General features: G+C 42.2%; 1 protein-coding gene across 2 annotated transcripts; it reads left to right on the top strand.

The window, feature by feature from the left end:
* The first annotated feature begins 13,576 nt into the window (after nucleotides 1-13,576).
* On the top strand, nucleotides 13,577-24,165 carry zgc:171971 (uncharacterized protein LOC569690 homolog). Of its 2 annotated transcripts, none has more exons than XM_056297150.1 (9): nucleotides 13,577-13,774; nucleotides 14,739-14,945; nucleotides 15,614-15,660; nucleotides 15,782-15,936; nucleotides 16,376-16,500; nucleotides 16,967-17,078; nucleotides 17,571-17,854; nucleotides 20,942-21,094; nucleotides 23,169-24,165. In XM_056297150.1, exons 2-9 carry the CDS (start codon nucleotides 14,757-14,759, stop codon nucleotides 23,310-23,312), a joined length of 1,209 nt encoding a protein of 402 aa, XP_056153125.1. In that variant the 5' UTR covers nucleotides 13,577-13,774; nucleotides 14,739-14,756; the 3' UTR covers nucleotides 23,313-24,165. The 2 variants fall into 2 exon arrangements, with proteins under 2 accessions (XP_056153125.1, XP_056153126.1); XM_056297151.1 differs by lacking the exon at nucleotides 13,577-13,774 and adding an exon at nucleotides 14,051-14,187.
* Nucleotides 24,166-24,491: the final 326 nt, after the last annotated feature.

The raw sequence follows: 24,491 nt of genomic DNA, 5'->3' as shown, positions 1-24,491 counted from the left end.
GGAAACAGATGATCCGCTGTGGTGACCCCTAACGGGAGCAGCCAAAAGTAGTAGTAGTATTATATATATCCATCCATCCATCCATTATCTTAACCGCTTATCCTGCTCTCAGGGTCACGGGGATGCTGGAGCCTATACCAGCAGTCATTGGGTGGCAGGCGGGGAGACACCCCAGACAGGCCGCCAGGCCATCACAGGGCCAACACACACACAGGCACCCATTCATTCCTAGGGACAATTTAGTATTTCCAATTCACCTGACATTACATTACAGTTATTTAGCTGATGCTTTTATCCAAAGCGACTTACAATAAGTGAATTTAACGTAGGAAATCAGGAGAACTACTAGTCATCAGAGGTCTTAAGCACATCTCTCTAAACAAGCATCTAAGAGCAAAACCAGTGCTAAAGTAAAAACGCAAGAAAGAGATTATTTTTTTAAATGAGTGAATACAATAAATGCTAAGAGCAAGTAATGGTAGTAGTTCTTGAAGAGGTGTGTTTTCAACCTGTGCCGAAAGGTGGGCAGCGACTCTGCTGTCCTGACATCAGTGGGGAGTTCATTCCACCACTGTGGGGCCAGGACAGAAAAGAGCCGTGACCGGGTCGATCGACAGCAGGGGCCTCTGAGCGACTACTACTGTAGGCTAGTACAAGAGTCTTAAAATTAAACTGGATGCGAGCAGCTACTGGGAGCCAGTGTAGGGACATGAGAAGGGGAGTTGTATGGGAGAATTTAGGGCGGTTGAACACCAGACGAGCTGCAGCTTTCTGAACAAGTTCCAGAGGTCTGATGGCCGATGCCGGGGCGCTAGCAAGGAGGGAGTTGCCATAGTCCAGCCAGGAGATGACTAGAGCCTGGATGAGCACCTGTGCCATCTTGTCGGTGAGGAATGGGCGAATCCTCCTGATGTTATAGAGGAGAAATCTGCAGTAGCGAGTGACCGATGCAACGTTTGCAGACTGCACCACAATGTCGCCTCGTGGAGCAGTACAATCCGGATCGAATCCTGCAGCAGGCGGAAATATGCTCGGTTACAGTGACCATCGTGAAAGACAAAAAATCGTGCAGTCTGATCCCGGCATTAGAGTCCTTCGAGATTATGTGACGACCGATGGAGCATCGAAGGTCTTTCAGCTAACAAGCTGTGTGAAAAGAACAGAGGCTGTTTTCCAGTGGAGCCACATTTCAACGCCGGTTAATCAGGAAAAAAACTGTGTATTCTGGTTCTGATTCTGATTTTTCCGAACCTGCACCCCGCGTTGTTCGTCAGACAACAAGGACTCGGAATAGCGATCTCAAGTAGGGCTGGAATTTGGGCAAGAGTTAGCCTTAGTGGTGTAGTGGCAGAGTTAGTTTTAGATGTTGGTCTAATTATCTCACGTGATAAGTGTTGTTAGTTGAAGCATGGCAGGGCAGCATGGTGGCCCAGTGGTTAGCACTGTTGCCTCACATTAAGAAGGTGCTGGGTTCGAACCCCAGGCCATCCCAGGTTCTTTCTGTGCATGTTCTCCTCATGTCTGCCTGGGTTCCCCCATCAAAAGACATGCATGTTAGGGTTAATACCCCTGCCGGAGGCATGGCAAGAAGAATTGGAGTTGGTCCCCGGGTGCTGCACGGTGGCTGCTCACTGCTAAACTACACGGCTGCCCACTGCTTCCAGTGTAGTGTGTGGTGGGATGGGTTGCAGAGAATGAATTTCCCCACGGGGATTAATAAAGTACATCCTATCTTATTAAATCATCCGTGATACACACTGTTATTCACAAAGGGGATGTTACAAAGGCCCATTGTTAGCTTTTAATTTTTCTCTTTTTGTTTTAATCTTCCCTTTTTACTTGAGAAAAGGGCTATTGATTGAATTCATTTGCTATTCAGTTGCGCACACTGATCCTCATAGAGTTTGCTAGACAGACCGTCTTATCTTTTGTTCATTTTCTACTTTCATTTTGTTTTATTATTTCAGGCAGATTGCGCGCACGCTTCTCTCTCTCTCTCTCTCTCTCTCTCGCTCTCATTAACCTTATCACACTCCTATCCTTCGCGGCTGCATGCAGCCTTTCTCTCACAAACACCTCCTTCTTTCAGTGTGTGCGCATGCACACACACCCACACACACACACACACAATATCTGCACAGCCTCGCTACCTCATATCACCTTTCGTGCCATGATCATTACATTGCTGCTCAGTTATTGCTTGTAACTGTTTACTATTAGTCGATTTTATTATTGATTGTTCTAATAAATTGTTTCCATTGAAGTAAATCATTGTCCTGCCTGTTTTGTGACAGTACTCACTGAAGCCATCCTATGCCAAGTAAAGGACTCCAAATGGTGCAACATTGATTATTCCATCAACTTGAATGGTTCAATTATAACTATTGAACACCAAATGTAATGGTTAATAATTTCATGGGAGTGATTCATGAGACTGATTTTATGAGACTGATTTGATTATTCCATCAATGTTAGTTTAATTATAAAATAATAAACACAAAAATTAATGGTTAATAAATTTATGAGACTGATTTGATTACTCTGTTGCATCCACAGTTTTGTGGTCAGTATTAAGCAGTGACTACCAGCTATGCCTGTCAGCACACCAAACACAAAAACAAGCAATTAAAAGAAACGATAATCCAGATATGCCAATGATGTAAAAATAGCATACATGTATATCTGGTTGCCCATAAACAGCATGCTTCATTGCAAGAAGCATTTCATTCTGTATTACCGAAGAATATAGTATATGGTGTGTAAACTTTGAGTCCTCCTGAATTGATTTAAAGCATTAAAATAGATTCGACAATAAACTATGAAGTCTTGCAAATGTCACTGGATTTACAGCTCCCGCAACACCACATGTGCGCGAATTTCACATGGAAATCCATGCGCCAAAATCTCATCTATTTACAGTAAGTGTGCAAGCAAAAAAAGCAATAAGGGTATTTCTTTTTAATAACCCGGAATATTGGGCATTTTATACAGATAGGTGTGTCTCAGATATAAGATACTGAAAAGATTTTAACTCCATGAGTAGGCACTAATTTACTGTTCAATAAGAATGTTAATGTTTTGTTTTTTTAAATTTTTTTTTATGATTTCCTGGCCAGGGGATACTTTTTATTTCCGCAGCACCTATCACCCCACATATTTAAAGCTATGTGTCGACTGTGCACAAACATGTTTGCCATCTTATTATAGCTATGTTTGTATGTAGAATGGGCTGCTCGCTTCAGCAAGGCACTGGTAGTTCCCGGTTGACCTATAGGGAGACAACTCAGGTTCCCGGACACCATCGCAGCACCTCCGCTCAGGCCAGACATGGTCCGGATGTTCATGGCAACCAAGCAAGTGGTTTTGCTAGAGCCAACTGTCCCCGGGGAAGATCGGATGGATGAGGTGCAAAAAAGGACAACAGCCAGATGTGCAGATCTGGTAGCTGAGTGTTGAAGGAATGGTTGGAAGGCCCACTATGAGGCGGTTGAAGTGGGCTGCAGGGGCTTTGCAGGCCAGACTCTACACTGGGTTCTGGGACTCTTGGGGATTTGTGGGCTGCAAAGAAGAGCCATTAGGAACATCTTGGAAGCTGCTTTAAAGGCTTCCCATTGGCTCTGGTTGAAAAGGGGTGATGCATGGTGTAATGGACACAAGTTGGGGCTTGATCATCCCCGGCTGGTTCGCATGGATGAGGGTATCTGATGTTAAGACCCGAAACATCTGATGACCCTGGGTTCATTACTGACGATGTGTCCAGGTTGCTCCACGTGGTGTATCAAAGAACTGTTTCATCAACCTTTAAAAAAAGATTCACGTGTTTGTGTACATACTTTTGACTGGTCAAGTTGCCATGAGAAACCCGCCACAGCGGACCATCCGTTTCCATCTCTTCCTGTCCTCTGCATCTTCCTCTGTCACACCAGCCACCTGCATGTCCTCTTTCACCACATCCATAAACCTCCTCTTTGGCCTTCCTCTTCTCCTCTTCCCTGGCAGCTCCATAGTCAGCATCCTTCTCCCAATATACCCAGCATCTCTCCTCCACACATGTCAAAACCATCTCAATCTTGCCTCTCATTTTGTCTTCAAACCGTTCAACCTGAGCTGTCCCCGAATATACTTGTTCCTAATCCTGTCCTTCTTTGTCACTCCCAATGAAAATCTTAGCAGCTATCTTACACTTATATCTGATTACATTTAGAAACAGGGTGCTCAGGCATTTTAGCTCGAGGTTGCTCCAGTGGTTGAAATATGCTTTGATTGTTTCCAGCCTCTCATGTAAGTTGCTTTGGACAAAAGTGTCTGCTAAAGGAATGACTGTAAATGTAAGCAGGTTAAGTATTCTGAATACGTATGGCAGCTGACCAGATAGCTGCTGCTATATGCAAAATCAAAACATGTTAATAATGACGTGTTTCTCTGTGTCTAAGCACATGGGCGGTCGAATTTCACTGCACCTCTTTTCTGAGTTTGGTATAAATACAACCAGTTATGTATACATCATATAGTGATCTATACTTTTGATGTCAACATGAGATTATAATTACACTAGAAAAGGTATTTGAAAGGTAACGTGTGTACATTTAATAACGTACACACGTTTGACAAATCAAAAATGAGGAGGAATTAATCTAATAAATTTAATCTGTTTATGATTTTACCATTATAAGCTTCTTTTAATGTCGATTTTCAGAGCGTCCTGGAACATCACGTACGACGCCTGCTAGATCTCGTGTTAGTACACCATGCTACAAAATGTTGAATGAATGAATGATGATTTATTTCCAACATGTAAACAAGCAGGATATAACATACAGATCATCCATTGCCAATAATCTGAAGTGATCAACAAATCCACACATCAAACTAAGAGAACAAATCTCCATATCCATCAGATTATTTGTTACATGTTGGAAAAGGCGTAGAAGGAAGTAGGCACTTTTTTCTACCCCTTCTCACCTACTCTTAAGTTAATTCAGCTACTATGTGCAATATCTCTTGTAACTCCATCCATCCATCCATCCATTATCCAAGCCTCTTATCCTAACTAGGGTTGCGGGATGCTGGAGCCTATCCCAGCAGTTATTGGGCAGCAGGCGGGGGAGACACCCTGGACAGGCCGCCAGTCCATCACAGGGCAGACACATTCACACCCAGGGACAATTTAGTACGGCCGATTCACCTGACATACATGTCTTTGGACTGTGGGAGGAACCCGGAGCACCCGGAGGAAACCCACGCAGACACAGGGAGAACATGCAAACTCCACACAGAAGACGACCTGGGATGACCCTCAAGGTTGGACAACCCCGGGGTTCGAACCCAAGGACCCTCTTGCTGTGAGGTGACCGTGCCAACCACTACGCCACCGTGCCGCCCCGTTTGTCATAACAGTTACTCAAAAACACATGCAGTATGATAATGTGGTATGACTCCAATTATTTTTATCCTCTTGTAACTTTCAAAATACAAAGTAAGTGAAGGAGAAAGAAAGATTGTTCTAATGACCAATATTTGACCCCGATACATTAGGTTTATTCTGGAAGTAACAGTTTACATAGAAAAAGCTTTGAAACAATACCATTAAATCTTAACATACCTGTGATTCAGATATAAGATATGCCCAGCAGTGTGTTGAATACTCAGACATCAAGGTCCTAAATGATTTTTCCATTTCTTTGTTTTCCAAGTGTCTTCAAAAGCTCTCTGAAGAGCATGTACAAGCCTTCAACAACTGCTATCTACAGGAAAAGCATAAAATATTTTTGTTTAAAGGCCACAGTGGAAAATCACTGCAAATTAATTATGATATAGTTGAAGAAATATCTGTCAACCAGCCTCAGTGCAGAATTTGGTCAATAGTCATATATTATGTGATGTAATAGCCGGGGGCACTCTCCCAAAGCAGAGAGCAATGCAATAGTTCAACACTGCAAGATTATAGCACGCCATACACTATACCCTCTGATTCCTGGTTCTGGATCCATATCTGCAGAGTAACTGGTACAAACTTTGTGCCAGAGGGCTGCGTTCAGTTATTTACTATGAAGCCCCTAATGGGACATGAGCAAAATTTTATTTTCCCCCAGAGTTTCGCGTGCGCACCTGAAACTTTCTCGTGCGCACCTGAAACTTTTTCTTTTTCTCCCCAGTTGTATCTGGCCAATTACCCCGCTCTTCCGAGCTGTCCCGGTCTCTGCTCCACTGCCTCTGCCAAGCCGGGGAGGGCTGCAGACTACCACATGCTTCCTCTGATAGATGTGGAGTCACCAGCCGCTTCTGAAACTTTCTCGTGCACATCTGAAACTTTCTAGTGCTCAAGCAAGTTTCTGGTGCTCACGAGAAAGTTTCAAGTGCGCACAATATAGTTTCAGGTGTGCACGAGAAAGTTTCAGGTGCGCACGCAAAACATGGGGAAAAATAAAATTTCGCACGTTCTTTTGGGGGCGCCATAATTTTCCTTATGTATGCAATCACTTGCTTGAATCCTTCCTCTGAATCTCTTTGAGACTTGAAAAAAAAAGAAACTAAGCTATTACAGGTACTATTACTATTGGCTACTAAAACTATTTGAAGTAAAGGACTAGCTTAAAATTACTCCTTCAAAGGATATGTAAAACACTGGTTGAAGAAATATAATCAGTAGTCACACATAATGTAAACCTTTGAAAAATGTTTAGACACCTCAGTTACAAAATAAATAATGCAAAGGTTCTGTGCTGTGCAGTAAAAAGCATTGCTCCCCAGATTTTTCTTCATCTCCAAAATCACTGATTCCAAAATCAATTGTGCAAATCATTTTAAACATTAGGAATGAATACTAAAAGCTACATCAGAATCGTTTGCCTTTTAAAAAACTGAAAGCTCTTCCATATTAAGACAGCTTGATTTGAAAGTGTACCTTTAGATACATCATTTACAGAATTTTCTATTTCCTATTCCTTTTTAAAATACCAAATTACCTTTCCAGAATGTAGAGAAAAATCAAACCACACTATTTGTAAGCTATATTGAATAGATATATGTACTTTGAATTTGAAGGTCTTAATCCAACACCAACTGCTGTGCATTCATTTAGATCCATATTCTTTTTGTAGCTTGACTCCCAATGCAAAACGAAGTTTGAAGTTTTTCTACTTTGGTTCCTGATGTGTTTGAACATGACATTTGTTTAGCCAGAAGGAAGTGGGACATTACAAGGTGAGAAGTGAAGACTAATAATACTGTAAAAATGAATAAAGTATGGCACTCTTAACAATGTTGCTGTAAGAAATGCTTACAATTGCAAAAAGTGAAGAGTGGTACACACTGAGTCCGTTTTCACTTTGTTGTACAGAGGACACAACGTCAGCAGATGGGAAAATCTTGATGTCTGGAGTCTGCTCATCAAAGGCAGACTACATCGGTGAATTTACCCTGACCATGATGTTACATCGATAGTATCCTCTGCTAAGGTTTCAATAATCTTTTGCTTTGGCATCTTTTAAGTTTTCTTTTGGTGTAAATATGGCATAGAGTGCATCTCCATTTTCAGTGCCTTTTATGCCATCAGCGGGTGTGGGCTTGGCTAGTACTTGGATGGAAGACCCGCGAAAACTGAGTTGCTGCTGGAAGTGGTGTTGGTGGGTCCTGACTCACTGTGGTCATTAAAGATCCCATGGCACTTATCACAAAGTAGGGGGTTCCCCGGTGTCCTGGCAAAATTCCCACCCTGGTTCTATCCATCTGGCCACCTAGTCATCCCTCAGTGTAAATTGGTTCAATGATTCCTCCCTCTTCACCTCAAACTGATGTGTGGTGAGCATTCTGGTGCAAAATGGCTGCCGTGCATCACCAAGGTGGGTGCTACACGTTGGTGGTGGTTGAGGTGAGTTTCTCCCCCTTCAATGTGAAGTGCTTTGGGTGTCTAGATAAAGAGCTACATAAATGTAATCTATTATTATTTTAAAGACCCTTAACATCATAGAACCAAAATCAGGTAGAATCTAGTTCACCACAGGACTTGTAAATGCTACACGTAGTAGTATTGCCTTTTTTGATCAGTCCAACAGTGACTCTACAACAGAACTCTCGTAAATGGATCAACAGATGTCAGTGTGCTATAGCATTATCATTATTATTGATACCTCTTTGCTATATATAGTACCTAGCAATTATTCTAACCAATAATAAATAACAAGCATCATGCTGGACGAGCTCTTAATTGCTGCTTTGTTGCTAGTGTTCAATCTAATGATTTTCAGCTCTGACATCGTTCTGTTCTCTCGGGAGTTGAAGAAGGGATCATCTGTCAAGGGCGTTCTATCTTTTGTGTGGAGACAGACATCTTTAGAATAGCCAGTAATTTAAAGGCCATACATCAACATCAGCTCTTCAACTGAGTTTTGTGCAGGATCCGTATCCGTAAGTTAAAAATAACCTTGATAAAGCTAAAGTGGGTTTTATTTATGTAGGAGGCAATGATTATTGTAATACAAAGCTCCCAAACCTGAAGGCATTTTTGGTTTTCATTACTTGATGATGCAAATATGACTGGAAATGTACTACAAGAAATCTGATGAATACACATGGTTAGAGTATTGTACAATGGGTTACTATAGGCAATGTAAAATGTAGAGACTAATCCAATCACAGCTTTGGAGACTGATCCAAGGGGGCTTAGTTAAGATGTGACCCAGCATAAATTCAAACAGCAATGACAGCAGAAAAGCCTTAAATATTACAATGCGTAGAGATTTCCATTATAACAGCTGCTATAACAGCACATCCTTGCATGTTGCTGCTATAACAGCACATCCTTGCATGTTGTGCAATGTGGCTGCGTCATATGACTAACAGTCCCCTACAACTGGGGAATGATATCAGCGTGTCTGTCCGTCCATCTGTCAGTCTTGTGGGATATCTCAGACACCATTAGCTTTTTGGTAGAACTTTGGGGGACAAAATAACAATGTCTGGCTCAACACGGCGACCAATGCAGGGTAAAAAATCCCCCAACTCTAAAGGGAGGGGAGTTTCCTTCCTCACTGACAAACTGGTATATCTACCGGGGCACCCAGGTAGCATGGTGGTCTATTCCGTTGCCTACCAACACGGGGATCGCCGGTTTGAAGCCTGTGTTACCTCTGGCTTGGTAGGACGTCCCCACAGACACAATTGGCCATGTCTGCAGATGGGAAGCTGGATGTGGGTATGTGTCCTGGTCACTGCACTAGCGCCTCCTCTGCTCGGTCAGGGAGCCTGTTCAGGGGAGAGGGGGAACTGGGGGAATAGTGTGAACCTCTCGTGTGCTACGTCCCCCCGGTGAAACTCATCGTTGTCAGGTGAAAAGAAGCAGCTGGCGACTCCACATGTATTGGAGGAGACATGTGGTAGTCTGCAGCCCTCCCCAGATCGGCAGAGGGGGTGCAGCAGTGATCAGGACAGCTCGGAAGAGTAGGGTAATTGGCTGGATACAATTGGGGAGAAAAAGGGGGGGAAACCCCCCCCCCCCCAAAAAAAACTGGTATAACTAGTATATCTATGAAACACATCTGTGACTTTTTTTCTTGAGTGATTCTGAATCAACTTGGCACATCTAGGGCAGCATGGTGACCCAGTGGTCAGCACTGTTGCCTCACAGCAAGGCTTCTGGGTTTGAATCCCAGGCCATTCCAGGTCCTTTCTGTGTGGAGTTTGCATGTTCTCCCTGTGTCTGCGTGGGTTTCCTCCGGGGGCTCCGATTTCCTCCCACCATCAAAAAGACATGCATGTTAGGGTTAATACGCCTGTCTGCACCCCTGACCAAGGCAATGGAAAGAAGAACTGGTGTTGGTCCCTGGACGCTGCAGCTGCCCACTGCTCCTATACAATAGGATCGGTTAAATGCAGAGAACACATTTCATTGTAACCTGTAAAATGACAAAAATAAAGTGGCTTTCTAGAGTTCGTCCCATTTTTTTTTTTGACTTTGCCCAGGCCAATCAAGGATTTTCACATACTTTCACACACTTATTCTGAACTGCTTTGGCTGTATGCTGGTTGTCCCTGTCCTGCCACAACATACAGTAACTGTATAGTCACATTAGTCTAAGGTCTTTGGCAGATTGCTTACATATGGCTCTGTTAATTACTGCATCTGTTCTTAAACCAATTAAGAAACTTGTCAAATCTAATTTCAGCTGTCGATAAAACATAAGCTTTTACAGCTGCAGGTCTCTTACCTCTGATGTATATTGGTTCAGGACATGTGAGGTATGTGTACTGTAGACAAAATGACTCCATTGATTTGTGGACAGGCATTACGGCACGCATTTGGGGTTCTGAATCTTTGTATTTCGATTTTCATTGCAGCAAAACGATTATTTTCCGGGTGACTTAAACCTGTTTGGAAATAATGGGAGTGGAACATGCATGGTTAGTTCCCAGAATTTTTTTTTTTTAAGAGGTGTCATGGTCTCGACCTTTGTGGGGAAAAAATAATTCAATTACACCCAAAAGTAAATACTTATTATGTGAAAATGTATATTTCGGGGGTGTTTTGAGCTTGCTTTCATATTAATCGATGTATGCATTGTGCTGTTAAGTCATTGCAAATAATTTGACTTACCAATAACAGTCTAGACATTTGATTCCATTTAATGTGAATATTAGTAGGAATTGATAAATTGGAATTGCTTTGCTGTGGTTAAATAAGATAGATATTGATATTCTCAATTAGATGTGTACCCCAGTGAAAGCACCAGTAAACATCCCATATCTATTAAAGAAACTGGATAAAAGTTGTTTTTGGCAGGTATAGCGACTATTGTATTTCAATATTATTTGAATAGGTGACCTTCCACTGGGTGGCAGCAAAAAAAAAAACTATTATGAAACCAGACTCAGACAAACAAGGTCAGGGAATCCCCTGGTTAGACTGGTTTAATATCAAAATTCTTTCATGTACTGTTTTGTTTCCAGTTGCTCGGTCCTTTCTTTTTATTTTCTCAGCTGTTTTCTATCATTTAGTGCAGTAGTTCTCAAAGTGAGCTCCGCTATCAATCATAAAATTGTGCTGTATCATTAAAAAGTGCATATCTAAGTGCAGATGGGGACCATTTGCTCCAATAAAACGTGCATATTGTGACCATTACTTCCACCTAGTGGCAGTAAGTGGTATTAATATGATTCATTCATTCAAATGGAATTGTATTTGTGTTTATCGCTATGAAGCATGTCTTAAGTATTTAAGTTGAAAAGTTTTATAACGTCTTACTGTAAGATTTTTAATGTAACACATTTATTTTAAGGTATTCAGAAACAGCCAGTCTGTTTCATTTGCTGAGCACATTTTCACATATCAGGAATTTTAATCGATGTGTTGCTATGAACTGAATAAGTCAAAAGTTAAAAGCAGGTGAATGCAGAACTACCTTATCTTTATCAAACTTGAAAAAAATCTTTCCTAAATTGTCTAAATCTTCAGCCGTGATACCGTCAATAAAATCTCTCTCATCGTCCACGCCAAGTTGAAGAAATCTTAATTTTCTGGCTCAGTGAATTTACCAAGCACTGTTCTGACAAGGAGATTATAGAGTATAGATTGACTATCGCAAACTATTCTCTTCTCTCACGTGTCTTTTCTCTGTCTGAATAATGTCTCCTCCTTTCTCTTCTTGTGTGTGTGAATGGTGTGACGCGAGTCTCCCTTGTGTACACGTGCAGTCTGTCCTCCCTGGTATCCATGATGATGATGGTGGCCACCACACACTTCTTGGCATTCTCCTCATCACATTATTTATATATATATATATATATATATATATATGTTATAAATCCATATGATTTTATCCCGTTTCAATGTTATATCCTTCTCTCTCTCCAATGTGTGACTACTGTTTTTTTCTTGTCTCTTCTCCCGTGTATGTGAACGGTGTTATGTGTCTCCCCTGTGTGCATGTGTAGTCTGTCCTGTCAGGTCTCCATGGTGATGGTGGTCGCGTGACTCAGGTCCTGGGCTGTTCTAGTGGCGTCTGCACACTGCTTGGCATCCTCCTCACCATATTTTTCATATATTTTATAATTCCATTATAATTCTGTTATCCTCTTTCAATGTTGTAATCTGTAAATTGTGCAAACACAACATCCATTGCACGTTGTCCGTCTTGGGGGAGAGAGAGATCCCTCCTCTGTTGCTCTCCCTGAGGTTTCTTCCTATTTTTTGCCCCTGTTAAAGTTTTTTTTTTTCAGGGAGTTGTTCCTTATCCGTTGCGAGGGTCTAAGGACAGGATGTTGTGCTGCTGTAAAGCCCACTGAGGCAAATGTGTAATTTGTGATATTAGAGCAATACAAAGTAAGACTCGTCTATGCCACTCAAGTAGGTCAAAGATTTCACCCATCTTAACAGAACATTTTGAAGTCAAAAATATTTAGCAATGCACCTCTGTAAAAAGTTCAAAATGTAATATGGCCAAGTATAGAACACACAGTCAAGAATCTAACGTTGCTGATTTTGTGATTTTGAATGTACATGTAAGTTAGCAACATTAGCTGACAATAAAAACAAAGTAGCAAGGTAACGTTTGTTGCAGGGCAGCCAGCTAACATTAGCTAGCTAGCTAGCTAGAGCTAGCATAGTTCTAATGACGCCGTTACTCACCCTCGTAGTTGTCGACGTAGCTCGAAATCCATCCAGCCATTATCCAAACCGCTTACCCGCTGTCATGGTCGCTGGAAATATACATCTTAAACCCCTTTTCTTTTTTCGCTCGTCTGAGCTACCAAAGAAGCACTCACGGTGCGATGTACATCGTTGACCGTGATTTTAGGGAGGTCCTGCAAATAGCGAGTGTAAGACAAAGCCATCTCTTCTCTCAACAAATCAGACCGGAGGTTCTTGTGCAAGTACGCGTTCGGCTGAAGGAAGAACGACGCCATCTTATGCACTCAGGCTATCCAAAAGCTACGAAGGGATGAGACGTCTCCACGTCAGCTGTCCCGCCCAAACAGCTACGATTGGTTCGCGGAATTAATTGCGTCATTTTTGTAAAAATGCCCGAGCATAACCATGCCCAATTCCAACCCAATATCAGGAAAGTTTACAAAAACTTAAATGACAATATTTATCATTTGGATTGTAACTAATTTCTAACACTTTTAGATGCTTACTATTATGTACATAAAACCTGAAATTATATAGTTATAAGTGTAATCGGTTATTTTTTGCCCGGTGCGGGATTCGATACGGGTGTACTGCACCACAAGGCGACGACACTAATCGCTCGGCTAAAGGGGCGGACACGTTAGCTTGGGACTAACGTGTGTTATTACTAGTTTACAGAAGGCTATTGTGGGTTTGAGTTTCAAGTGGCTGTAATATCCCAACCCTAACTCTTAATTTAACCGAATGCTAATGTGAAATGGCGTACAAATGGGGAGCCCTAGCTGCCTCTCTCGCCAACTTCTATCTAATCTGTCGGTCTGTGGGTCCGTCCGTCCGTCCGTATCGAGCGCTAGTTAATACGCACGTAGGTAACCAGTGAAACACCGCCACCCAGCGGCCGTAAACGGTGCGTTCAGCTTCATGAACAATAACAAAAAACCTCCTGCACGGCAAAGCGGGACGAGGACGGAAACACGCAGAATATGCCCCGAACCCGCAACTCCGGCGAAAAACGATATCAGTGAAAATCATAATAGATGAACGCAAGAAGGTGTTCGCTAAAGAAGAAGCCTTCCACAAGATCCGTCGTGGATGTAGCCGGTAGGCGTCAGTGGAGTTTCTTTTCGGCGGCCTTCAACATTTTCACCAGTAAGAAACACAACTGTGTTCCTCTTTTCTTTTTTCCAACTTGAAAGGCGAACACCCGGCGCCGAGTCGCGTTAAACGGTCGGCTGGTTTTCGCGGCCTCTCCAACAATCGCGCACGTTTGCATCGGCCGCGTAATTTCGTTCGCGGCTCTTTACGTGTTGTGACATTACGGACAAAATGGAGGCAAATCGGCTCAGGTGTCAAGTTTTATTAGTCCGAAGTGTTGAGATGTACCGTTAGTTGGTATTTTATGGAGGGAGGAAAACGATCTGTGGCCGTAGGTTCTGCTCGATAGACCCCGGTAGAGGACGGGACCGAGTCCGGACACTCCCCCCTCACACCGGGCCCGGGGGTGCCTTAATAAAACGGACAGCAGGCAAAAACAGCCCAGGATTATCAGTCGCTTTTAAAACGTATTTTTAACACACACACACACACAAAGCGTTGTAAACATCTACACTGTCGTGTGTTTTTGCTGTTTATGTGATTTTTTTTAGCTCCTTTTTACGTTGCTTTTGTTGCTGCCCTTACAAAACAACAAGTGTGCCGTTGGTACGCTGCTGTAGGAGTTCAGATAAGACAGTATACTGTGACGTGCTCTACTTATCCATGCACGTCACAATACTTACCAGACGTACACTTCAGAAAAGTACAGCGGGGCTTCAACTTTTGCCGCTGATACTTTCTAAATACGTTTGGTACTGTTGCACGTGTCTTAGACCCAGGAGCGTATAAGATAGGAACTAGTTCATGATCAGGTTTGCTGTTTTCAATGAGCAGATATCTCTAAAAAAAAGATCTTGGTGGGATGAGACCTGCTGTTTCCACCTTTGCTTTATTTTGTCTTTTATTGGAACTCACAGTGTTTTGTAAAGTGCTTTGTAAAATGGTAAAGAAAGGTGCTACATTATTGAAGTTTGTTGTTGTTGTTGTTGTTGTTGTTGTTGTTGTTGTTATTGTTTAGGTCATCTTACTTCACAAAATGACTGACCCGGGGGATGCTGATAGTGTGCCAGGACCCTCCAGCCTCAGCAGGACCGGGATGAGTTTTACCTCTGGCAGAGGGCTCGCGGGACGGGTGACGGGGCTTTCCTCTCCCCCTCCTCCACCTGGAAGGCTGTCCTCCCTGAGATCCAGGGACCTGACTCTGGGTGGCTTCAAAAAGCCAAAGGTAATTCCATAGCTGAAAACGGAACAAAAAAACATTTTTGGGCACAGTGAAAACGTATAATGTAACGTGTTGTAAGGGAATAATAGTAATGTGTTAACTGAGTTAACAACATATAGACATTTTGATATGATTTGACAGGGCTGAGTGGTATCGGAATAAAAACACTTGGCAATTTTCGTGGTATGTGTGACATTTTTAAAGGATAAAAAGTTGCATAATTTCAATAAAGCTCCATTTGCAAAGAATTTATCATTCTAAAAATGACAAAGGGGATTTTAGAGGGAAAATAAGGCAGTTGTCCAAGCAGTCATTAAATCAGACTAAATTATATTTGTCAGATATGCTAGAATGTTTTTCTTCCAGAGTAGTTTTAAAAAAGTGAACCTTGCTTGATTTCATTTTCTATCAAGCAGAGTTTAAGCCTAAAATGATTGATGTGCCCAATTTGCTTTACATTATATATTTTACAATGTGACTTTTGCACTGTGTCTAACTGCAATATCGACTCTGAAACGCTATGTTGTTTAGCCCTATAATTTGAACCAATCAGATGCATAAGTGAAGTAGCAATACATAGCATCTCACTGAACTGAAAGGATTGTTTTGGATTTGAATCGCCATGCTCCTGCCTACTGTCTTCCCATTTCACCTCCCTTTCCTTCGACCAGAAAACCTTTGAGCCGAATATCAACGCTGTGAGGAAAAGCAAAGATGAGTGAGTGATTGTTAGTAAAAATACTGTAGTGTTTTGTAATGCTTGTTTTTTAAGTACTGTATGTTGTGACCTCCCCATGAGATATGATTTCATAATCAGTGGGTTTTTTTTTCTTTTCCAGTTTAAAAGAGGAGATTAATATAACACATAAGAAGGACCGAAGAGAGAGGGAGGAGAGGAATAGAGAGAGGAGAGGGAGGAGGAGAGAGAGACCTCAGACCATCCAGTCTCACTCCATCTTTGAGCAGGGTCCTGCCGATACCGTGCGCAAAACAGGTTCACACAAAAGATTATTTTCTTGTTGCTTTGTTACAGGAAGTGGGGAAGAGTGTGGGGTCGACAACTAAGGACTTTGTTATTAGGTCCACACCACACACACTGCACCACACACACTGTCCTCTATAGGAGAGCAACAATCTACTATTATGGTTAATTTCACATTTGAAAGGGTAAAGTGTGAGTACAGCAACCATCTACATCATGTCCTCTTTCCTCCCTTCAAATTTCCTTTGATTAACCAATCAATCGATTGATTGATTGCTTTCTTTTATCTTGTATATTTTATTATTTTCTATCTTTCTGAGTCATTTTAAACTGCTACTCAACATCATTGTAAATGAGGGCCAGCCAGATTTTTCGAGTTTAAATAAAGGCAGTAATAATAATCAAATAAACAATCCACCAAGAATTGTCCTCTCCTCTCTTTCCCTCGTAGCCTGGCATGGTGGTACTGATCTGTGTGACACCTCAACCGCTTCTGTTTGTAAACTGATAAAGAAGGAGGGGGCAGACTCAGAGGAAGATGAGGATACAATACTCAGTAAACTGCAGCGAGACGATGTGAGTACTTCCTGCTTCCTGCTATATCCACATTCTTACACACTGTGTGTACAAAATCTTAGACACAAGCCCAGCACACTGCTGTGATCTCTATTGGAGTTCATCTGCTCAATTCAGTTATGAAAAGGGGATGACAGCCATGTTTGCATCCAAATGTTGAGTGAACTTTAACTATACAAACTGAACCTGCTATTCGAAATGGCCTGCTAAGCCATTCACAGGTCAGAATGTATCAGCAAATCATATAATAATTGTAGACAGTCATAACAAGATTCAAGAATGATGTTTAATTTTTTTTAATGTCTACTGGCATAGCTATGACATCATATGGAGTAAGATGCGATTTGTGTTAAATTGGGTATCACTGTTGTTTTATATCCAGTTCTTGATTTTATCACTAGTTAACATTAATGAATGCTCTTCAGTTAATTTAATATTTTTTATATATTTTTGTTCCCAAATTCAGTTTATAGATGACCCAGGTTTAAGGAATGATTCAAAACTCAAACCCATCCAGCTACCTCTGTACCAGTCCAGTAACTTCTTTAAGACAGAAACACCAGCAGGCACCACAGAATGTAAGAAACTCAACCTGCCAAAATTGATATTTTTGATTGTCATTGTCTTAACATGGAGGCCAAGAGAACCATCATCAGTCTTTTCCTTTGTACTCATCTTTTGATTTAGAAAACTTTAGACTGTGTGGACTCACTTGTTTATCACATGAGCAATCATTCAACACCTAGCCATCGTTCTTGTTGAATGTTAGTTTGTAGGGTGCATTGTGGAAAAAATAAGCTGTCCTTATCACATGCCAATTGTGCTTGATTACTTAAAAAATATATACTGCTTATACTACTTCCTTACTAAATGATTTATACTAATACCAATTATACTTATAGGCATGTCCGGTCATACGTAGCCAATATCTGTGGCTTGGATAGATATTTATTATATGTTCCCTGGTATTTTGTGGATACTAAATGTTGTGTGGCAACTATATTTCCTCCATTCTACTCCATGACTTCATATACTGGGCTAAACTGTGGTTCTGATGCTCATTCTGACAGGTAAAGAGGCGCTACCATCCAGCTCACCAGGCCTTCCTCTCTTCAGAACAGCCACCCAGAACAGGACAGAGCTCCCCAGACCAGAGCACCCATCACTGGCGGAAGTCTTCCAGGAGCTCAGCTTGTCTGGCAGAGAGGAGCTGTTCTTCATCCAACTGCCTGACTGTATGCCTGGCAGCCCCCCCGTCTCAAAGGGCGATGCTGGTATTTGCCCCATGCCAGAGAAACCTGGCAAGAAAGAAGGCAAGGCACAAGACAAGAGGACTGCTCATCTAAAAGTTCAAGTGAGTTTAAAAAACAAAAGAAAAAGGAACACAATCACATTTGAAAAGGATGGGCCCATTCTTCAACACATTTGTGAAAGTCATTAAGGGCAACGTAAGTGTTGTTTCTCAACATAACATGCTTAAGATGAGTTCTTTCTCATAAAATACATTGTTGGGTCGATTTTCCTTATTTAACTTTGTACAAACTGGAAGCCCAGTCTTGCTGTCCTCCATCCTCTATATCTGCTGTTATATACTCCTCTCTTCCAACCAAGATTTCAATGTATATCAAAAGTCTTTTTGTGCTAAATACTTGAAAGATTTGGTATCAATTTAGGAAACATTTCAAATTTGTAGCTGCATCTCCTTTACGTCCATCATGTAACAATCACCTGTTTCCTCCCTCATATTTAGAGTCGACTTTTTCAGTATGGCATAACAAAGGTATACAGTGTTTCCTTGATTTGTATTCAGATGGTATTTTTAAAAGCTTCACTAACTTGTCATCACTGTATGAATTGCTTGGGTACTTCCATGTTAGACACTTAGTTTCTAAATGTTTTTCTAATTTTCCCTCTTCCCCTCTTCAACAGTCATGGGATGGTTTGCTTACTTTCAAGACGCTATGAATAGGGATTGTTTCAAAGGTGTATAATCGCATTCTGGATCTTTGTGAACAGTCCAACGCTAAAATAAGGGCTGCTTGGTAGGGATGGGTACCGAAACCTGATATTAAATAGGCACCGGTGCTAAATTATTAAAGACTGTAGTATTGATAAGCACCGACGTTAACAGTTCTGCTAGAGGTACTGGAGAAATTAAGAAATTAAATGTCCTATTTATTTAGGCTGCATAATCGTTATCTTGTACCTTTTATCTCACCAGCTCCATTTCTAATTTGCAATAAGATTAAGACATTTGTCAGTGATGCGTTTTCACTATTCTCAATCCAGAAAAGAGATCTGTCTCTCAGAGCCTGTCGTACGTGTGAGCCAAGAGGCAGGGCCAGCTCTCTCTCTCTCTCGCTCTCGCTCTCTCTCTCGCTCTCTCTCACTTTCTCTCTCTCAGATGCTCAGAGCCTGCTCTTAGTGACAATCAGTGGCGCCGTTAAGTGGGTATAATGTTATGAAGATTCTAAGGGCGCCAGACTAGAGGGGGCGCCACAACGGTGCTCAAATTGTTTTTTATAAATTTATTCCTAGTTTTTCCCCTTATCCCACCCAATGGCATATGGCCGATCTTGTCGAAGACCTCTCTGATTCGCGATCCACAGGAAGGAGAGATCCACAGGAAAGAGCCCACAGGTTCAATCTGGGCTATGGTAGTATCACATTCCTTTTTGTTAAGAGCATTTTATATGTAAATTTGTCAAACTAAGAAGATGGGTCCCTTATTGGAGAAGCTGTTGATGAGGGGATTGTTGGGCAAGCTGGTAGCATGGGATGAAGGTAGAGGAAGGGGTTTAATGTTTAGAGAATTCAGGAAAATAATAAAATAATTATTTGATTAATCAAATAAATAAAGGGCGCACAGTCATATTCTTTATGAGGGCGCAAAATCCCTGGCGGCACCCCTGGTGACAATGGCAGAGAGAACTAAACGGTCAAAAGTCTGGTTATACTTCACTAGAGTCGATGCTGACAATGCTCGTTGTCACAAGTGCAACACGTCTTTCGCATGTAAGGGTGGAAACACAAGCAATCTTTTGAAATGTTTAGCAAAAGTGCATCAAATGCCGGCAGCGAAATGCAGTTTTCAGCTGCCTAGCTCATAGTTCATCTCTTGTCCCATCCACCTCAGGTGTGTTATGCATGCTAGCAGCCTGGAGCCTACACGGAGTTGACTAAATTATACAAACAAGGATTAATAAAAGTAACGCTCTGTCCAGACATGAGAAAATAAAGCAACGTTAATTCTGTTCTTAATTTGTTTTGTCTTTTTCCCTTAAAAAAAACAACAACAAAAAGAACAGATAAGAGTACCTTTAAAGTACCAGATCGATAAGCAGCATCGGTAAGAGTAGTAGCACTGTTGAAATTTTAACAATACCCATCCCTAACTTTAATGGGAATACATCTACAACCCAGTCCATTGATTGCCATCTTTGGGACCCCGGATAAGTCAGCTCGATTGAATTCTATGCGAAAATAAATTATTAATTTCACATCTTTACTTGCTAGATGTTGTCTACTCCTATACAGTAGAAATCTAACCCTCCCTGTGTTTTACAGTGGCTCAGAGACACTGTTTTTTCTCAAATGTGGGAAAATTAAATATACAGTGAGTGGACACGCTGATAAGTTTTTTCACAAACGGCAACCTTTTTTATCTTGCTTTACAGACTTTCAGGTCCTGCCGGACTAAGGGCTGGTTTGTTAAATTTTGTTATGTGGGGTGTCCGGGTAGCATAGCAGTCTATTCCATTGCCTGCCAACACGGGGATCGCTTGTTAGAATCCCCGAGTTACCTCCAGCTTGGTCAAGCGTCCCTACAGATACAATTAGCCGTGTCTGCAGGTGGGAAGCCGGATGTGGGTATGTGTCCTGGTCATTGCACTAGCAGCTCCTCTGGTCAGTCGGGGCACCTGTTCGGGGGGGAGGGGGAACTGCGGGGGAATAGCATGATCCTCCGACGCACTACGCCCCCCTGGCCAAACTCCTCACTGTCAGGTGAAAAGAAGCAGCTGGCGACTCCACATGTATCAGAGGAGGCATGTGGTAGTCTGCAGCCCTCCCCGGATCAGATCAGCGGAGGGGGTGGAGCAGCGACCAGGACGGCTCAGAAGATAGGGGTAATTGGCCAGATACAATTGTGCTCTTCACTCTAAATGAGCCAGGGTGGGGTGTGTGAATGTTGGTGTGGTTGGGTTCCTCGGGTTTTGTATTTTCTTCCTTTTTATGTACTATTTGAGTGTTATTCGCTTTCATTTTTCTTTTCTTTGTTAATTTTTAAAAAAATGTACATCCGCATGCTCACTCTTATATGATCTGTTAGTTTTCAATAAAAATACTTTGGAAAGAAAAAAAAAGATGAGTTATGTCCCACGGGTTATCATAAGCTTGAGAATTTACATTGATGTTTACTTCTTCATTTACCTCTTTCCAGGAGGCGGTGGTTAAGGAGAGCTGTCCTGTCCTTTCTTACTTCTCCGAGGGCCTGCTGGGTAAACTACACATCAGGAAGTCGGGTAAGGTTCAGCTGAAGCTGGGACACATCGTCATGGACGTGTCTGAGGGAGCCGCGTTCTCATTCCTACAGGTGTGTCTGCGTGTATTTGCCCATGTTTATGTAGTATGATATAATGCCTTAAGTTTCTATGTTTTAGGCATGTAGATCATGCTTATTTAGTGCAACACACAGTGAATAAGCCAGTAAGAGTTTGATATAGACAATACATAGCTGTCGATAGGCTCACATTGGCTCTTAGGGGGCTTAGACCATCTACGTTTAATTAGATTCACTCCTCAAATGTGAATTGTTGGTATAATCTTCATATCTCACTGCAAGATGTATTAAAGCCTCTCACATACAGGAGTCTAGAAATAGAGGGTGTCATCCATAGTTATTTACTGTGGCAACTGACATGTAAGACAGGGTTTAAAGCAAATGCAACAGCATTTATTTAAAAGTGTAGGGGCCAGGATTGGGGATGAAAGAACTTCCAAGTCTCCCCAGAACAGAGATATTGTTTTGAGGAGGTCAGTGACTGTCGTGCTGGGGCAACAAAGAGGAGGGTAAGTGACATTTGAGGAGGGGGAATTTTTAACTTAGTCGATTTATCTAATGTCCAGCTTATTTGCCCTTGGCAGTCCACAGTCAGTTCTCCCAAGGTTTTTACTCAGTATCAAAAACAGCCAGAAACAGTCCAGTTAGTTGAATTCTGCATAATTTGCATAAAGCCAGCTAATCCTCAATTCAGTACTCATCGTCTTCCTTTCCAGTGTTCACTGCCACTGTGTCAACTCTAGGCAGGTTGCAAGCAGCTTATTGGTGATGATGGGCTGTGGCTTTGCTCTCTCCAGGTTTAGAAAGCTGGCAGTGGTAATGCTGCTCGTTGATCACTGTATCGAGCTGGCGCCAATAAAGAAGGTGTTACTGCCTCTATGCTGGTGTAGGCCACTTGATTCGCCACACTGTTGTTTTTTCCCCCCCACCTCAATTGTATTTGGCCAATTACCCCACTTTTCCAAGCTGTCCCGGTTGTTGCTCCACCCCCTCTGCTGATCCGGGGAGGACTACCACATGCTTCCTCCGATACATGTGGAGTTGCCAGCCGCTTCTGTTCACCTGACAGTGAGGAGTTTCGGCAGGGGGACGTAGCGCATGGGAGGATCACGCTTGTCCCCCCTAGTTCCTCCTCCCCCCGAACAGGCACCCCAACCGACCAGAGGAGGCGCTAGTGCAGCGACCAGGACACATACCCACATCCGGCTTCCCACCCACAGACACGGCCAATTATGTCTGTAGGGACGCCCGACCAAGCTGGAGTTAACACGGATTTGAACCGGCGATCCCCGTGTTGGTAGGCAACAGAATAGACCGCCATGCCACCAGGACGCCTACTATCTGTTTTTCACTGTGTGAATGTTAAGCCTCTGAGATTATGACTGTAATGTAGGTCTCGCTAAATAAACTAGACTTGACTTGACATTATTATACAAAGCTGTTCCTCCTCAGCATCCATCCATTGTAGCTCAGCAGGAAATGGCCACAGTGATTTTGTAATTGACAGAACAGAAACCACTTGTTGACCTGGTGTTTTGTTGTTGTTGGGATAAGAGTTATTATTTGAGTTGTTTAGTTTCCCTACAGTACCACCTAACTACAGGAATTTTAAGGCATCTGTTACATATTTACTGAAAGTGTGAATCAGGTCTAAAGACGTTGTTGTGCTGTCCAACCTACTTATTATAACTTATTACTATGACCAACTGCACAACTGCAATAGTGGACTCACTACTGCCACACACACACACTAGTCCAATTTCAAATTATTCAGAATCCCAACCTGCAACAATGTCAGGATTTATGTTTTTCATCTACTGTCAAATACTTCGTCTTGTCTTCACTATGTGTAACGTCTTATTACTAGGGATGCACCGATTGTGAATCTGAATGGATGATGTTGCTCGTGTGTTAGGGCAGTAGCTCAGTTGTTTGTGTGCTCGAGGCAATGGTGTGTGATCTCGGTTCTGGAGCAGAAGCGGAGGGGAGGGTTAGTTGGGTATTTATAGGAATGCTGGAAGTGGCATGGTTGAGGTGTGGTCCTGCCCCTGAAACTGGCTAGATAAGCCTCAACTATGGTAACAAACTCTTCTCTCTCCTTTTGCAGGAACTAGTGTCTGTGCGTCTGAATGACAGTCAGACAGGAGACATGACAGTGTTGGGGAACGTCAATCACAAACTGGTCTTCTCACCTGACTTCCAAACGCTACTCCAACACACTCCAGCCCAGCCACCAGCAGGACACAGATGATCCAAATATTTTTACTTGCAAACTTGACTGTGGCACGGAGCTCATCTGTCATCCTATTCCTGACTGTTAATTTGGAAGGACATGTTTATTTTAATTTTTGCTATTTTATTTCCATTATATTTGTGAGAAAATGTTACATTGGAAAGAGACAATAGAGGCACAAACCATCAAGGATGACAACAACAAATGCTATTTATAATTGGATATTGGATATCTGAGGCACGGTGGTCCAGTGGTTAATCCTGTTGCCTCACAGCAAGAAAGTCCTGGGTTCGAAACCTAGGCCGTCCCAGGTCCTTCTCCCCGTGTCTGCGTGGGTTTCCTCCGGGTGCTCCAGTTTCCTCCCACCATCAAAAAGACATGTATATTAGGGTTAATACTCATGTCTGTGCCCCTGAGCAAGGCAAAGGAAAGAAGAACTGGAGTTGGTCCCCAGGTGCTGCAGCTGCCCACTGCTCCTATACAACAGGATGGGTTAAATGCAGAGAGCACATTTCATTGTAACCTGTACAATGACTAAGTAAATTGGCTTTCTTCTATTGATCGTGCATGTTTTACACTTTCATTTGCCCTAAACTCAGGACACTGTTACAAGGAAACTTCTCACTGAATTGGGATTATACCCAAGTGCTACACAATTCAGCATAGCACCCGTAAAGATTAAACCGGCTTTGGAAAAGAGACTGTACCCTGAGTTTTTCCAATACAAGACAGTTTGAACTGCTGACTGTTAAGATATACACTACCGTTCAAAAGTTTGTGATCACCCAAACAATTTTGTGTTTTCCATGAAAAGTCACACTTATTCACCACCATATGTTGTGAAATGAATAGAAAATAGAGTCAAGACATTGACAAGGTTAGAAATAATGATTTGTATTTGAAATAAGATTTTTTTTACATCAAACTTTGCTTTCGTCAAAGAATCCTCCATTTGCAGCAATTACAGCATTGCAGACCTTTGGCATTCTAGCTGTTAATTTGTTGAGGTAATCTGGAGAAATTGCACCCCACGCTTCCAGAAGCAGCTCCCACAAGTTGGATTGGTTGGATGGGCACTTCTTGCGTACCATACGGTCAAGCTGCTCCCACAACAGCTCAATGGGGTTCAGATCTGGTGACTGCGCTGGCCACTCCATTACCGATAGAATACCAGCTGCCTGCTTCTGCTCTAAATAG

Source organism: Lampris incognitus, chromosome 17, assembly GCF_029633865.1.
Source record: "Lampris incognitus isolate fLamInc1 chromosome 17, fLamInc1.hap2, whole genome shotgun sequence".
Lineage (NCBI taxonomy): Eukaryota > Metazoa > Chordata > Actinopteri > Lampriformes > Lampridae > Lampris > Lampris incognitus.
Note: the sequence above shows the minus strand (reverse complement) of the source record. Positions and strands in the feature narration are given on the sequence as shown.

What these genes read in the sequence shown, in the direction of transcription:
- zgc:171971 (XM_056297150.1), top strand. Translation starts at nt 14,757, where the DNA reads ATGACTGACCCGGGGGATGCTGATAGTGTGCCAGGACCCTCCAGCCTC. An exon ending in GTGAGGAAAAGCAAAGATGA is followed by an intron (nt 15,661 to 15,781) that starts GTGAGTGATTGT and finishes TTTCTTTTCCAG; the next exon opens with TTTAAAAGAGGAGATTAATA. An exon ending in ACCAGCAGGCACCACAGAAT is followed by an intron (nt 17,079 to 17,570) that starts GTAAGAAACTCA and finishes TCATTCTGACAG; the next exon opens with GTAAAGAGGCGCTACCATCC.